Here is a 16170-nt window from a genome sequence, read left to right as displayed (position 1 = left end):
CTGTCTATCCATCTGCTCATCCGTAAATCCAAGCCATAGCCAATCATAAACATCCTATAACTCGGAGAAGAAAAAGAAAGATGAAAGGGTGTGAGCTTTACAGTCCAGTAAGAATTCTCATATTACATCGATATAATAATATAATCTAAAAATAAAATAAGCAATAAAACATAAAATTTCATGTTCAATATCCAAAATAATGCAAAATCTATAAATTATCTGTCTTGTCAAAAGAGATGCATCATCATATGTTAATGGGTGAAATACTTTTGTTCAACAATTGTTTCATGTCTTATCTTTCATTTTTCTTTTCATAATCACATTATTTTAACTTTTTCTTTCTGGCTCTAGACTAACCAAATCTATACCTTAGTCATCATCCGAATCAATTTTCACTTAAAAGCCTTTCAAGGCTATCTCAAGATGAGCTCCTGACTGGTTGTCCCACGTATGAAAGCCCGTGAGAGGCTGTCCCAAGCATAAGCTCCTGCGGGCCATCCCAGGCATGAGCTCCTGGCCGGCTGATCCATCTGTAAGCCAGTGGGGCTGTCCCAAGCATAAGCTCCTGGCGGACTATCCCAGGCATAAGCTCCTGACGGACTGTTCCACATGACAAGGCTAGTCCATACTATATCTATCTTTTTTTCTTAATCATTATATGTTGATTTTATTAAATCAATTCTGACTGCATTATGATCAATTTAGATATGTCATATCCATATAATCATGCCATCAATCTCTGATACATATATATTGACATAACATACTCATGCTCAAAATCATATAACAGTATCTCAGATATAATAAATTCATCGATTTCAAATCCGATGATGCAAAACCAATGATGCAAGACTAACAGTAAAATAGCATAATATAATGGTGATCATGTATAAGGATTCTTATCTTTATCGGTGACTAATCAAGCATAAAATCCATGTTCTTCTTTGATTTATGAATTTTTCTAACAAAATATTTCACTCGATATCTTATGTAGACAATCGTATCTCTTTATGATCCTGATCAATATAAAAATCATATATAGAGAAAATAATCGATAATCGATCCTAACAACATAAATCTTGGACCTCTCTTAGGATTAACCAAAATTAAGATTTATCTATGTATCTAGATGCTCTATTGGTCCACAAGACTTCTAAAGAGAGAACATTCATGAAGAGAGAGAAAATTTTAGAGAGAGAAAGTTTTAGAGAGAGAAAGTAGAGAGAGAATCTTCGTATCCTTCAAATGATGCAATCATGATCAAGATCATCAGAGATCCTATCATGATGACTTAATATGAATTAACCATGATTGATGTTATCAATTTTGAATATGGATCGGATCGGGATCTAATTTACTGCATGAATTTCGGAGCAATCTCTGATCATCATATTTTTATCTTAAGTTTATCCTAGGGTCTGTGATACAATCAGAGAGAAAGAGAAAGACCTTAGAGAGATAAAATTTATAAAGAGAGAAAAAAGTCTAGAGAGAGAAAATAGAGAGAGAATCTAGAGAGAAAAAATAGAGAGAGAAGGTAGAGAGAGGAAAGAGAGAAAATTCTCTCTTTTCTTCTTTTTTTTCTATTTTTCTATTTTTTCTTTTCTTTTCTTTTCTTTTTCTTTTTTTCTTTCTTTTCTTTTCTTTTTCTTTTTCTTTTTTTTCTCTTTTTTCTTTTCTTTTTCTTTTTCTTTTCCTTCTTCCCATGACCCTCTCTTGGGCCGAAACAGGGGAAGACCGACGAGGTCCCCCCCAATGACCCGAGCTCTGACGAGGTGGGTGGCATCCGATCGACGGCAATGGGGCAAGGCTGGCCGACAGTGAGGTTCGGTCAGCAAAGTTTTTTCTTTTTTTTATTTTATTTCTCAAAAAATAGGAGATCCATCTCCTTTCTTCATGATTTCCGATCATTGGCCGGTCATCGGTGGCCAAGCACTCAAAGGAAGAGAGAGAGAGATATGAGGGTCCGGTCTCGGGGATGAAATGCCACAACCGGCGACGTCGGTGGCCGAAAAGAAGAGGAAAAGGTTCTGACTGAATAGGAGTTTCATGTTTCATGGAATTTTCGACAATCCCGACGGCCGACGAGGAGTCTAAAACCATGGGAAGAAAGAAAAGAGAGAGAGGAAGAAAGATTGAATCCTTACTTGAACTCCGATGGCCTCTTTGACCTTCGATTTCCGATGACCACAAGAAGAGGGTGCCGCAGCTTCTAAGGGAAAAAGAGAGTAATTTGAGCTCAACGATCACCGTGGAGAATCGAGAGGGAGAGGGGAGGCTTATTTATAGAGGGTCTTAGAGTTTAAGAGTCCTAGAACCCTTCTTCAATCGAGATTCATCGGAGACTCCCTTCGGGAGTCTTCTTCCTTTCCAAGTTTTTTTTTTCCTTTTTTTTTTTTTGGACGTGGGCTGATTCTGGGCCCAATTGGGCCGGGTGTTACAAAAACAAACACAAACAAAGGAGGAAATTGATTATGATTTAGATTTAGCCAACGAGACCGATCATTAATCACATGTCAGAAACTAGATTCTTTCGGACCTAATCAGTCGGGATTAATCACTGATAGAGCTTGTTCTTCGAACCTAGCCAGTCGAAGCAAATTACTGGCACATGTTAATGTATCTTATGTCTATATTTCAGAACTAGTTTCTTTATCCTGTCATGGGACTAATCATGATCATGTGGATCAGTGCATAGCTAGTAGGGGCTAGTTGCTGGCACACATTGATATGTCGCATATTTATTTTTTGAAGCTAGTCTTTTTTAGGCCTTATCAAGAGGCTAATTATGGCCATAGTCACCAAAGATTAAGAGAGAATTTTTGGATTTTACTGACATGCATGGCATGCTTTGAAAAAAAAATTATATTGTTACTTATTATTGTTAAATTATTATATTTTAAAAATTACTTATAGTTAATCTCTCAAAGATATTAGTAACTCACTAAGCCTATAAATCTCACTCCCTCTTTTCTATTTTTTTTTATTTTAGATCTAGAAGATTATATGGGGCTTATGACTGAGCAAACAGGAGCATAGGATCTTAAAGGATATATGCATAGTTTATTTTTAAATAAATATTGATATTAATTATGATGAGACATTGATGAACTATATTTTATTTGAATCAATAAAATTAGAATTTATGTTTACTACTACTGCTTAAGTATGATTTGATATAATATTTTTGAATGTAAAGATAGGTCTTGCATATTCTTTAGAACCTCTCCTAAGGAGTGTATGGCCATCACGTGCCTCATCTGGATGCTGAGTATGGGGCATGACAGTATGAGGCTATATAGGAAGAGGTGAATCGGAACCAAGAAAAGAAGGATGCGGCATCAAATGAAAGGATGCATTAGAGTCCAAGATCCAAGTGAAATATATACCTTTAGAACTATAGAGTGTTAAGATGCATGACTAGAGGGTGAAGCATCAATTCTGTGGAGCTGTTGATGGACTTGCTTGGCATGCTGAGAAATAAATTTTAAAGAAAATGCAGGTGAGGTCATGAGAGATCTAGGGTCGGCATTTGATGAAGAATCCATAGTTTGCTACTATTCACTCTTACCAGGAGTCTAGGACATTTAAAGAGGTGGTTGATATCTCAGAGTGGCATGCACGAAAGTCTGAAATGCTTGATGCTTTTAACATAGAGGCACTTGGGAATGTTGTTCCTCTTCCCACTAACAAGATTTCCATAACTTGCAAGTGTTTTTATATGATCATAACTTGATTTGATGGCTCAATTGAGTGTTACAAAGCTCGCTTTATTGCCTGTCGATTTGAGCAGGAGCATGGCACTGACTTTGGGTTGACCTTAGTCTAGCTTGCAAGTGGTTTTGAACTTGGTCTATTTTGTCAGCGCACATGCACGAATGAATCTCCACTTGAGAGCTCGGAAGAGATGGATGTCCACTTGAGAGCTCGTAAGAGAAGCTCACAATACTGTCACCTAAACCATCACAAAAATTGGGTGTGCACATGCTTTAACCAAGAAGAGAAAGTACTGTTTATGATTTTTTGAGAATAAAGATGGGAGAATACTTCCATTGACATTTCATTAAGATTATAAAATTACAGAAAAACTGTTACGCCCGAATCCAATACCCGGGTCGGATACGTGATGGCCGCACACTCCTTAGAGTAAGCCCTAAAGAATATCAAGGCCAAAAATATTTCATTACAATTCAACATCCATAATATTTAATTTCAACAATAACTAGTAAAATTTACATAATTACAAATTAAATTTCTTCAATCATCTGATCAGGTACTATGACACTCTATCTATCCATCTGCTCACCCATAAATCCAAGCCATAGCCAATCATAAACATCTGTAACTCGGAGAAGAAAAAGAAAGATGAAAGGTGTGAGCTTTACAGCTGATAAAATTTTCATATCACACTGATATAATAATATAATCTAAAAATAAGAATAAATAATAAAATATAAAATCTATGTTCAATATCCGAAATAATACAAACATCTATAAAGTATCTGTCTTGTCAAAAAGATGCATCATCATATATTAATGGGTGAAATACTTTTGTTCAACAATTATTTCATGTCTTATCTTTCATTTCTCTTTTCATAATCATATAATTTTTAACCTTTTCTTTCTGGCTCTGGACTAACCAAGTCTATACCTCAGTCATCATCTGAATCAATTTTCACTTAAAAGCCTTTCAAGGCTATCCCAGGATGAGCTCCTGATCGGCTGTCTCACATACGAAAGCCCATGAGAGGTTGTCCCAGGCATAAGCTCTTGGTGGACTGTCCAGGTATGAGCTCCTGACCGACTGATCCACCTGTAAGCCAGTGGGGGCTGTCCCAGGCATAAGCTCCTGGCAGGCTGTCTCAAGCATAAGCTCCTGACAGGCTGTTCCACATGACAAGGCTAGTCCATACCATATCTCTCTTTTTTTTTTAATCATTATGTGTTGATTTTATCAAATCAATTTTGACTTGCATTATGATCAATTTAGATATGTCATATCCATATAATCATGCCATCAATCTCTAATACATATATATTGACATAGCATACTCATGCTCAAAATCATATAACATATCTCAGATATAATAAATTCATCAATCTCAAATCCGATGATGCAAAATTAATGATGCAAGACCAACAGTAAAATAGCATATATATAATGGTGATCATGTACAGGGATTCTTACCTTTATCGGTGACTGATCCAAGCATAGAAATCAATTTCTTCTTTGATTTATGAATTTTTCTAACAAGATATTCCACTCGATATCTTATGCAGACAATCGTATCTCTTTATAACTCTAATCAAATATAAAAATCATATATAAAAAAAATTATCGATAATTGATCCTAACAACACAAATCTAGGACCTCTCTTAGGATTAACCAAAATTAGGATTTATTTATATATCTGGACCCTCTATTGGTCCATAAGACTTCTAAAGAGAGAACATCCATGAAGAGAAAGAAAATTTTAGAGAGAGAAAGTGGAGAGAAAATCTTCGTATCCTTCAAATGATGCAATCATGATCGAAATCATCAGAGGTCCTATCAGGGTGACTTAATATGAATTAACCATGATTAATGTTATCAATTTTAAATATGGATCGGATCGGGATCTAATTTACTACACGATTTTGAAGCAATCTCTGATCATCATATTTTTATCTCAAGTTTATCCTAGGGTCTATGATGCAATCAGAGAGGGAGACAAAGATCCTAGAGAGATAAAATTCATAAAGAGAGAAAAAAGGTCTAGAGAGAGAAAATAGAGAGAGAATCTAGAGAGAAAAAATGGAGAGAGAAGATAGAGAGAGGAGAGAGAGAAAATTCTCTCTTTTCTTCTTTTTTTTTTTTTTTTTTTCTTTTCTTTTTTTTTCTTTTTTTTTTTCTTTTTTTTTTCTTTTCTTTTTTTTTTCTTTTTCTTTTTTTTTCTCTTTTTTCTTTCTTTTTCTTTTTCTTTTCCTTCTTCTTCCCATGACCATCTCTTGGGCCGAAATAGGGAAAGACCGACGAGGTCCCCCCCCAATGACCCAGCTCTGATGAGGTGGGTGGCATCTGTCGACGGCAATGGGGCAAGGCTGGCCGATAGTGAGGTTCGGTCGGCAAAGTTTTTTCTTTTTTTTTATTTTATTTCTCAAAAAATAGGGGATCCGTCTCCTTTTTTCATGATTTCCGATCATTGGCCGGTCGTCGGAGGCCAAGCACTCAAAGGAAGAGAGAGGGAGAGATGATAGTCCAGTCTCGGGGATGAGATGCTGCAACCGACGACGTCGGTGGCCGAAAAGGAGAGGAAAAGGTTTCGGTTGAACAGGAGTTTCATGTTTCATGGAATTTTGGCGATCCCGATGGCCGGCGAGGAGTCTAAAATTATGGAAAGAAAGAAAAGAGGGAGAGGAAGAAAGATTGAACCCTTACTTGAACTCTGGTGGCCTCTTCGACCTTCGATTTTGACGAACACAAGAAGAGGGTGCCGCAGCTTCTAAGGGAAAAAGAGAGGAATTTGAGCTCAACGATCGCCGGTGGAGAATCGAGAGGGAGAGAGGAGGCTTATTTATAGAGGGTCCTAGAGTTCAAGAGTCCTAGAATCCTTCTCCAATCGAGATTCATCGGAGACTCCCTTCGGAGTCTTCTTCCTTTCCCATTTTTTTTTCCTTTTTTTTTTTGGATTGTGGGCTGATTTTGGCCCAATTGGGCCGGGTGTTAGAAAAACAAACACAAACAAAAGAGGAAATTGTTTAAAAAGCACATCCTCTTAAGGCTCTCTACTCAATTTGAAAGCTTAAGTAGCAAGAACATTCAAGGTCCGTAGATTCCACAACGAATGCATTTCTTTTTTTTTTTTAATGAATATAAGAGGCAAGTTCGCCACCCAGCATTTATTAAAGATAGGAGATATTTACAGCAAGGAACAAGAAGTGGATAAGCGAACCACTTACTTCCCATTCCTACATGAACATCAGTAAAGATTACAGAGCCTTATAGATCATAAGGCTACTGCCAACCTTGATGGTACATAAGACATGATTAGAAAAGGGAGGAAAAGAATTTGAGCCAGACATCCTTGTGCAGAGCTAGTGATGTTTTGAATTTGAACCAAATTTTTGCATGCTCAGATACAGAACAACTGTCACAGAGACTGGACCATAGGTTAAGAGAAAAAGCAACTGAAAGGGGATGAAGCCAATCTTACCACCTTTAGAGCTGAATAATAGATCAACTAGCAGCGACTGAGCAAGTTGGTGAAACCTCCACGCTGCCAAACATACTCCAAGAAACATCCTGACTCTCGTTCCTTTACCTCCATACATCACAGCAATGGCAGCCAACAGATCTTTTCCAAGTCAGCTTAACCCAAGGAAGGAGATAGGCTTGCCAATTTGTTCTACAGTATACATGATCATCAGGCAGTTTTGGAGAAAGACATTTCAGCTTCAAAAGTTGATGAGGATCTTTAGAAGAGAGGTGTGAATAGAGGATGGCCTGTTCCAAAATATTCTGTAGTTTTGCTCTCTCCAAATCTCATTACAGATAGCTGCTAACAATTGATCCCCAATTGAATGCACTAAACAACATCATTGTTTCTGAGCCTCCATTTTGACCAAAGATCTTGCAAACTAGATAGCCATCGCTTTAGTCTTAAGTTTGAGTTTTAATTGAGAATTAGATACTCCACTGGAATGGGCATCTAATAAACAGGTGATTTGCAGTTTCTGAAGAGTTACCACATAGTGCACACCTCACATTCCCTTGCCAACCTTTCTTGGCTAGCACATCTCTAATGTGGAGCTTGTTGCGAAGTGCTAACAACAAGAAGAAATTAGTCTTCTCTAGAATAGCAGGTTTCCAAATAGTCTTATGGAAAGGACATCGAATACCACTATTGTTTAAGAAAGAGTAGAAGAAATCCACTAAAAAGAAACCTAAAGATTACAACTTCCACAATGGCACATCACCTTGACCAAATGGCCTAATCAAAGAGAGTATATCATACAGATCAGAAAAGTGAGCTGTCTCATCCCTAGTCAAAGGACCTCTTAGATTGATCCTTCAAGAAAGAGACTGCTTGCTCCAATATGGGCTAACTGCAACTTACTTCTTGACTATTCTATCATACAAATCAGTAAATAGAGAGCAAATAGGAAAAGAGTTAATCCATGCATCCTCTCAAAAAAGAATAATTTGCCCATTTCTCAACTTGAAATAGAGGCAGTCTAAAAGGCAGTAATTTGCTTCCAAAAGAGTAGCTTACCCTACTGAGAAGCTAATTTTGTATTAAATTTTCAATGAGAGGCAACCAACAGCACTTCAACAACCTTCTTTCACAAAGAGGAAGACCTAAATTTTTAAAAGGAAAGAGCCAATAGAGCAATGAATGCATTTCAATCAGCAACACCTGTATCCTTGCATTGAACCTTAATATTCTTGAATGTCTTTTCTTGAAAATATATAGGGGTACAATTGACCTGAGCCGAATTGAGTAAATAAAGGCTCAAGTTTGAGACTCAAAATTAAACTCAAGATCGATCAAGTCTTAATATTTCAAGTTTAAGTTTAACTCAATGAAAAGAAGTAATACTTCGAATTTGATTTGACTCGACTCAAATATCAATCGAGCCATACTCGAGATCGAGCTTGTGAATCTTCAAGCTGAGTATCTTACTATTTGAATATATCTTTTACATTCAAAAAACCCTAAAAAGACCTTACCAAAAAAAAAAAACAAGAACCCTGAAAAGAAGAAATAGAACCAAGCCAACTCTTTAATTTAATAAAACTGAACCCAACTAATACTCAACTAAATCCCTCAGATCCAAATGCCTTAAACATACCAAATTCGAACTGATCAAAACATTAGAAGAGGAAAAAACCAAATGCATTGAAATATTCTGATCCCCTAACTTTATAGAACAATCAAGGAAATAGATAACAAGGACGGACATCACCCAGCCATCCATCTTTACAGAATCCGACGTTCCTGACATCGCCTAATTAATAGAGGAGAATTCATAAAAAAACAATACTTGGCTGCCAAAGCACCCTTCCAAAAATAAGACAACAATTTGCATTCCCCCAATCTTGTGGAAGCCAACTAGTTCTCATCTCTTTTTTTCTTTTTGTCCTGAAGTGAAAGTGATAGGAGTAAGGCACTACCCGCACTACTACTAATTCTTATAATATGTGAATAGCTTTTGTGAATCATCCAAAAAACAACAAAGAAAAAAAAAAAAAAAAGAGTGGCTTTAACCAATAGAAGATCCCCATCATAATTAAAAAATGTTAGGGTTCAATTAGGACACCCTAGAAAAAGCTACCAGTCAAAAGCCTGCCATCACATGGGCTATTTCAGCCAGTTTGGTGGCTTCAACTGCTACCTTGGAAACCGTAAGTGCTAGCAGTCATTCTCCCTGGCAATCACAGCAGCGTGAGCTAATAGGTCGGTTGATGATTGCTTACTGCGACCATATCAAAATCTTAGTTGAATATAATATACATACCTGCCCATGGACTGCAGTTCTCTAACGACTCGGTATTGGTTGCACCAAGATCCCCATTGATTGATAAAGAAAATATTGTAAGAGAACGAGACAAACCTTAACCAATGGGTGGACGGATTGATATAACAATATCGCGTTTTCTTGTCTCTAAACTACTTTGTCACAGTCTTCCATCCACACATATTATCGCCTAGACGCTACGACTTTGTCTAAATGAAAGTTGGACAAGGACAAACACGTGGGAAACATTAGAAAACCGTCACCTAACATGGGAATACTCTCTTTTAGTGAAAAAGTAATTGCATGACTGATTCAAGCCTCTGAACAGGCACGTACATCTCCCTCTATATATATCCAATTCCTCCAAGCTATTTGGCCACACTACCTTGCTCCATATCCTTGGCTATTCTTCTGCTAGCTAGAAACTAAGGGAGAGCAGATGGCTGCCCATTTTCTCTTCCTTGCCCTCCTTGCTCTGGCTTCATCTCACGCCATTGCTTCTGATCCTAGTCAACTCCAAGACTTCTGTGTTGCTGATCGTAAATCAGATGGTACTCCTCTTCAACAGCTATCTTATAATTAGTTACTGCACATGCAATTAGCCTGCATGCTGTGTAGTTTTTATCATTTCTTCATTTATACTTACCCTTCTTGCAATTGTTGATGCAGTGTTCGTGAATGGGTTTGTCTGCAAGGACCCGAAGATGGCCAAACCCGAAGATTTCTTCTTCTCTGGCCTTGACAAGCCCGGTGACACAGGAAACAAATTGGGTTCTAATGTGACTCAAGTCAATGTGAACCAAATTCCTGGGCTCAACACCCTTGGCATCTCGCTAGCTCGCCTAGACTTTGCACCCTATGGTCTCAACCCTCCTCACATCCACCCAAGGGGAACTGAGATCCTTGTAGTGTTGGAAGGCACGCTCTACGTCGGCTTTGTCACATCTAACCCCAACCAGCTTTTCACTAAGGTCCTTAACAAGGGTGATGTGTTCGTATTTCCTCAAGGTCTCATCCATTTCCAATTCAACTACGGGAAGACAAATGCTGTTGCTATTGCCGGTCTCAGCAGCCAGAACCCTGGCGTCATCACCATAGCCAATGCAGTTTTTGGAGCGAAGCCACCGATCTCCGATTATGTTCTTGCCAAGGCCTTCCAATTGGACAAGAAGACTGTAGATTGGCTCCAAGCCCAATTCTGGATGGACAACAACAACTAGAAACTGCATACAAATTTCTTGATGTAAAAGTTGGACTGAATTATTTATACTGTGCTATTTGAATAAGCAAACAATACCTATATATCTGTTCGAATAAACAATAATATATATCGTGGATGATCGCTCCTCAATCGTTTCAGTTATTTCATCAACTTCTAAAACTTTAAACACTTGTTTGAGCCTCAGTTTATATTTGGCCATATCTATAATTTTTACACATGCAAGAGCAAGAGAAATGAAATTTTCAAGCTGCATGCTTGAGCTAGGTAAAAATGGATGCATATCCTATAGAACTTGTCCTCCTCACGAGCTACTTGAATCACATGAATCCAACAAAAAAACACCAAAAGTTTTTCTATTTAATAAGCAACACCACAAAAAATTTTCTATTTAATATATATCCAGCACAAAATTATTTGGATTACGCAAATCCAACATTAACTTAGCAAGAAACTTCTATTCCTCACGAGAATGATATATAAGGGGACGTAGCACCATGAGAGACACATGTCTTGTAGGACTCAGCCTCACGGGACATATATGAAATGCATGCCTGATACCAATATTATCCAAATTCATGTGAAGCATGCATTTTACGCTTACTCATCATGGTTTCATGAACCATATCATGAGAAAGCTTGGAAATTTATGTATGTAACTAAGTGACCACAACAGTAAGGTTGATGTGAGAAATTCGAACAATTGTGTCACCATTGCACCAAATATAAGATCATAAGATCTATTTGCAAGGTACTTGGATTCACTATAATTCTTAATCCACACACACATAAGCTCTCTCGAAGTCGTAATGAATTTTAGCTTTGAAAGTTGACGTGCATATGCATCTGAGATGGTAGGGATATGCAAGAAGCGGGTCAGGTCAATTCTGAGGTACAATTAAATTAAATTGATTTAAATCAATTTCTTCAAATTGAAATCAAAATTGAATTGATCATCTACAAAAACAGCTTGAAACCAATTTGAGAAATTTGGTTCTATTGATCATTTTATCAAATTGGTGTTCAATTTTGGCTAAATGGGTTGGAATAAGTTTAAACATGAAAAAGTGTTCTTTCTCTATTTTTCGGATTATGGATTTGGGAGAGTGCGCTAGTTTGTCAAGAACATTCAAGAGATCTTAATTTGCAAGAATTAAGGTTATTTTGTGATTGATTTAAAATTATTATGAAATAGTTAGATTATTTTTTTAGGTAGCTAGCCTTGCATGTCTGTGGGGTCCGTCTTGCAGGCATGCATCATCCGTTACACTCGAGGTGTGACAGATTTAATGGTATCAAAGTCTAAGCTTAAGATCACTAGGATTTATGATTAATTATGAGAGAAATAATGACATAAGAGCCTAGATTCAAGGATCCTTAGTGTTCATTGGAAAGATTGAGTCTTGGATGGAAATTAGGTAATGAGATGTCTCTGTTTGTGCATGCTTTCCTGTTAATAATTTATGTTAATTATTTTGTCTCAAATATTATTATGATGCTTATTTTATTTTTATTGAAATCAAGAATGTGCTCCACTATGGTCCTAGCCGAAGAATAAGTGATTTAATAAGAGGTTCTCAGGATGAAGTTCCTTCTGAATCGATGGCCAAAAACCCACAAGATCAAGAGCATTTAAATCAGAATATGAATCTTGATGTTCAACAAGAAGCGATAGTTGATCAGCTGATTACAAATCAACCAATCTGGTACCAATCAGTAATTCCACCAAGAAATATAGCTGAAAATTTGGATCGAATGCTTGAATTAATTCAAGAGGTTGTGGGGTTGGTGCATCAATAAAGAGAGTTACCTCAGTAGTCTTTACACCCACTATTACAGAATTCTGACCTATCCGATCATCGAAAGAGTATAATAAAGTCTAAAAAAATTATCCCTCCGGCCTTTAAGGGCATTACTAATCCTCAGGAGGCTGAGGCTTGGATAGATGAGATGAAAAAAGCCTTTAGAGCTATGGAATGTATCGATGAGGAAAAGATCAAATTTGCTACTTATATGCTTCAGGATAGAGCTCATCATTGGTGGAAGTCTGTGGAGCGCACTCTAACTTCCGACTATGGGTCAGTTACATGGTAGAGGTTTTGCACCGTCTTCTATTCCAAATATTTTTCTGCCAGCCGGCTAAGAGAATTAGAAAGAGAATTCCTTAATTTATCATAAGGAGGAATGGCTGTCGACAAATATGAGACAGAATTTGACAAACTATCCCGATTCGCTCTCACCCTTGTTGCGTATGATGAGTCCAAGATGAGAAGGTTTGAGGAGGGATTGATATATATATTCAAAGGGGTCTTGCTATAGTGCACTCAACAAATGATGATAATCTAGTAGACAAGGCTAAGAGCATTGAAATTATCTGGAAGAAAACCCAAAATATAGAAGAAGAAAAGCCAAAGAAAAGAGGTAGAGATTTTGAGGCTTGTGCTGGATAGAATGAATTGAATTTTAGGGGATCTATAAAATTTCGAGCAACTGAAGGTTCTGAATATTCAACTGATTTTCATCGGGAGAAACACGGATTTTATGATAATGTTAATCAACAAGACAGGCTTAAGTGTGCTGTGTGTGATAGTATCTATAATAGCAAGAAATACAGGAGAACAAATGGAACTTATTTCAAGTGTGGCTAACAGGGCCATAAGATAGCCGAGTGCCCATAGAATATTTTAGGGTCTTAATCAATTTAGAGACCACAATGTTTAGGACTTGATCATATCAACCTTCGGCTGCTCAAATTCCTACTGCACAAACTCACGTAGCTCAAACATCTTCTCACAAGCAATGGAAGGAGGGCAGACCACACACTTAGGGCTGTGTCTATGACTAATTTCGCAAGATACACATGCGTCCAATGCCAAAATTACGAATAACTTAGTTTATAATATAGCACTCAGTTATGAAATAGTTTTGAATATGATAACAAACTTAAAGGTTAATTATGATGGGGTATATTCGAGGTAAGTTAGGAAGAAAGACTCGAAGTATTGTTTGAGTTCTATTATAAAGTTGAAATTGTGGATCTTCTTAGTTTTAGTGTAGAATAATACTGTGGTCAAAAACTATTTAGAGAACTTGAAGAAATTTTGTGAGTTAGACTGGAATGTGTAATGGAAGTATGATGGGTTAAGTTATTTTAAAGTTTGCCAGAAGCAGTATCAATGATGAATGTGATATTTGGATAGATGACTTATAGTTGTGTTAGCTTGTGTGTGCATTCATTGATAATTAAGTTATGCTAAATTTGGAGGATAAAATTTAGTTAAGGGGAGGGGGAGGATGTGACACTCGTGCCCGAACCCAGCGAACTTGGGCCCAGGCCTTTATCCCAAGATGGTAACGCCTGTTAGGTGGTATGTGGACAACAGCAGGAAGGGGGGGGGGGGGGGTTGTTGTGGTGGGGGGTGGGTGTTGGGGGGTGTGTGTGGTGGTGGGCGTGGGGGAGTGGACATGCATTCTTATCACGCAAGGCCATGCTAAGGGGGGAAACAATAGATGGCCGAATGGGGTGATTGCACCTTATCACGTATGACCCAACCTGCGGCCTCTTGTTCTCTATCTTCTTCTGTTTCCCCAATCTCTTTCTCGCTCTTGCATTTTTCTCCCATAGATTCTCCCTGTCATGCGCTTTCTGTCTCCCATACATTCTCACCCTCCCAAAAAACCTCTCTCCTTTTCATCTCTAGCCTAGCCTCAGAGGGGCTTTGTCACTTCTACTCCCACCCTATGATAAGAAGCAAGGTAAAATTGGTATCCATTCCCCCATAGAAAATTAGAGATTGATCAGATCTTTGAAAATTTTAGAAATTATTTTGAAATATTGACATATTATTGAACAAACCTACGTACATGTGCAGTTTTGGATTGCCAGAACTCGAAACATCTGTGTCACTAGATTAAACTTATATTGATTCTTACCATTTGCGAGGTAAGCGATGTAATGCATCTCGATATACTTATAAATAATTTAATAATTTTTACATTTATCTGATTAAGTGGTCAAGCATGTTAGTTTTATTTTTTGAATATGAATTAAATATGTATTTTGATAGCTCCATAAATAAATTAGTTTGATATATAATCTATTCTAAATAATAATTCTACAAAGTGTGACTAGATAACTTATGAAATTACTTTTGTGCATATTCTGCATGGCTATGATCTATTCTAGCCCCTCCAATGAGGATTATACGTTAGACCTTTCAACTTAAAATCTGAAAAATTAGTTTCGATACTGTACCACCGATGATTAGAATAGTGGTATTTGGGCACCATTATCAGTTATCTGACCCATGCCTGTTGGATTAAATGGCCGTAGCCAAACATCAAAGGTATTATTATTTTATGGAAAGCATGCTTTGAAAAATAAAAAAAGCATTATTCTCTGATATTTGTTATTATTGAATTTTGTCCCATCAATTATATATGTTTAGTTTTATTGCAAATTAACATACTTTGACCCACCTTGAAGTACTTTGTCATTTACAGGGTGTAATAACCCAGATATAAAAAAAAAAAAAAGAGAAAACAAAGGATATCGGGAGGAAGAAGACTCCCGTTGAGAGTCTTCTTCCCACCGTGAAAAGGAGAGGGGAATCCGAGTAAAAAAACGGATTCCTCCTCTATAAAACCCCCTTTTCCCTCCCTTTAGGTCTTTATCACGGGATTTTGAGAGATTATTAAGAGTTTAGAGGGATTTTTCCAAGATTTTTGCTGCGAGTTGTTTGAACAGGAAGAAAGGATTGCCGGAGTTCTTCTCGGCTGCCGGAGCTCGAGGTAAGCCCCTTCCCTTCTTCCTCTCCCTCTTCCCTTTCTCTCCTGGCCCAAGACCACACCGCCGGCCATCGATTTTGCTGGAAAAAATTTCCAAAGAAGATTCCCTGTTTTTCAAAGAAAAAAAAAAAAGAGTCGCCGGCCGAACCCCATCGCCGACCGGCTTCGCACGGTCGGCCGTCGTTACCGGATCTCCGGCCAAGCCACCGGAGCCCGAGCCACCGAGGGGGGGACCTCACGGTCCTCCCCTGTTTCAGCCAAGGGAGGCCGCGGAAAGAAAAGAAGAAGGAAGAAGAAGAAGAAAAGAAAAAGAAAAGAAAAAGGAAAAAGAAAAAGAAAAGAAAAGAAAAGAAAAGAAAAAGAGAAAGAGAAAAATAAAAATAAAATAAAATAAAAAGAAAAAGAAGAGAGAGAATTTTTCTCTCTCTCTCCTTTTTCTCTCCTTTCTCTCTCTTTTCTCTCTCCTCTCTCTACCTTCTTTCTCTAGATTCTCTCTCTAGACTTTTCTCTCTCTTTACGGATTTTGTCTCTCTAGGATCTTTTCTTCCTCTCTGATTGCATCATGAACCCTAGAATAAACTTGAAGATGAAAATAAGATGATTTGAGATTGCTCCGAAATTCGTGTGGTAGATCTGATCTCAGCTGATCCTATTCGAAATTGTA

General features: G+C 37.5%; 1 protein-coding gene and 1 pseudogene across 1 annotated transcript; both read left to right on the top strand.

The window, feature by feature from the left end:
- The first annotated feature begins 9896 nt into the window (after positions 1-9896).
- LOC140859178 (putative germin-like protein 2-1) lies at positions 9897-10859 on the top strand. The gene is made up of 2 exons (XM_073260808.1): positions 9897-10050; positions 10169-10859. The coding sequence occupies exons 1-2, from the start codon at positions 9939-9941 to the stop codon at positions 10717-10719; spliced, it is 663 nt and encodes a 220-aa protein (XP_073116909.1). The 5' UTR covers positions 9897-9938; the 3' UTR covers positions 10720-10859.
- Positions 10860-12320: 1461 nt separating this feature from the next.
- On the top strand, positions 12321-13396 carry LOC140859259 (uncharacterized; annotated as a pseudogene).
- The last annotated feature ends 2774 nt before the right edge of the window (positions 13397-16170 follow it).

Source organism: Elaeis guineensis, chromosome 7 (assembly GCF_000442705.2).
Source record: "Elaeis guineensis isolate ETL-2024a chromosome 7, EG11, whole genome shotgun sequence".
Lineage (NCBI taxonomy): Eukaryota > Viridiplantae > Streptophyta > Magnoliopsida > Arecales > Arecaceae > Elaeis > Elaeis guineensis.
This window is presented reverse-complemented; position numbering and strand designations above follow the sequence as displayed.

What these genes read in the sequence shown, in the direction of transcription:
- LOC140859178 (XM_073260808.1), top strand. Translation starts at nt 9,939, where the DNA reads ATGGCTGCCCATTTTCTCTTCCTTGCCCTCCTTGCTCTGGCTTCATCT. An exon ending in TGCTGATCGTAAATCAGATG is followed by an intron (nt 10,051 to 10,168) that starts GTACTCCTCTTC and finishes TTGTTGATGCAG; the next exon opens with TGTTCGTGAATGGGTTTGTC.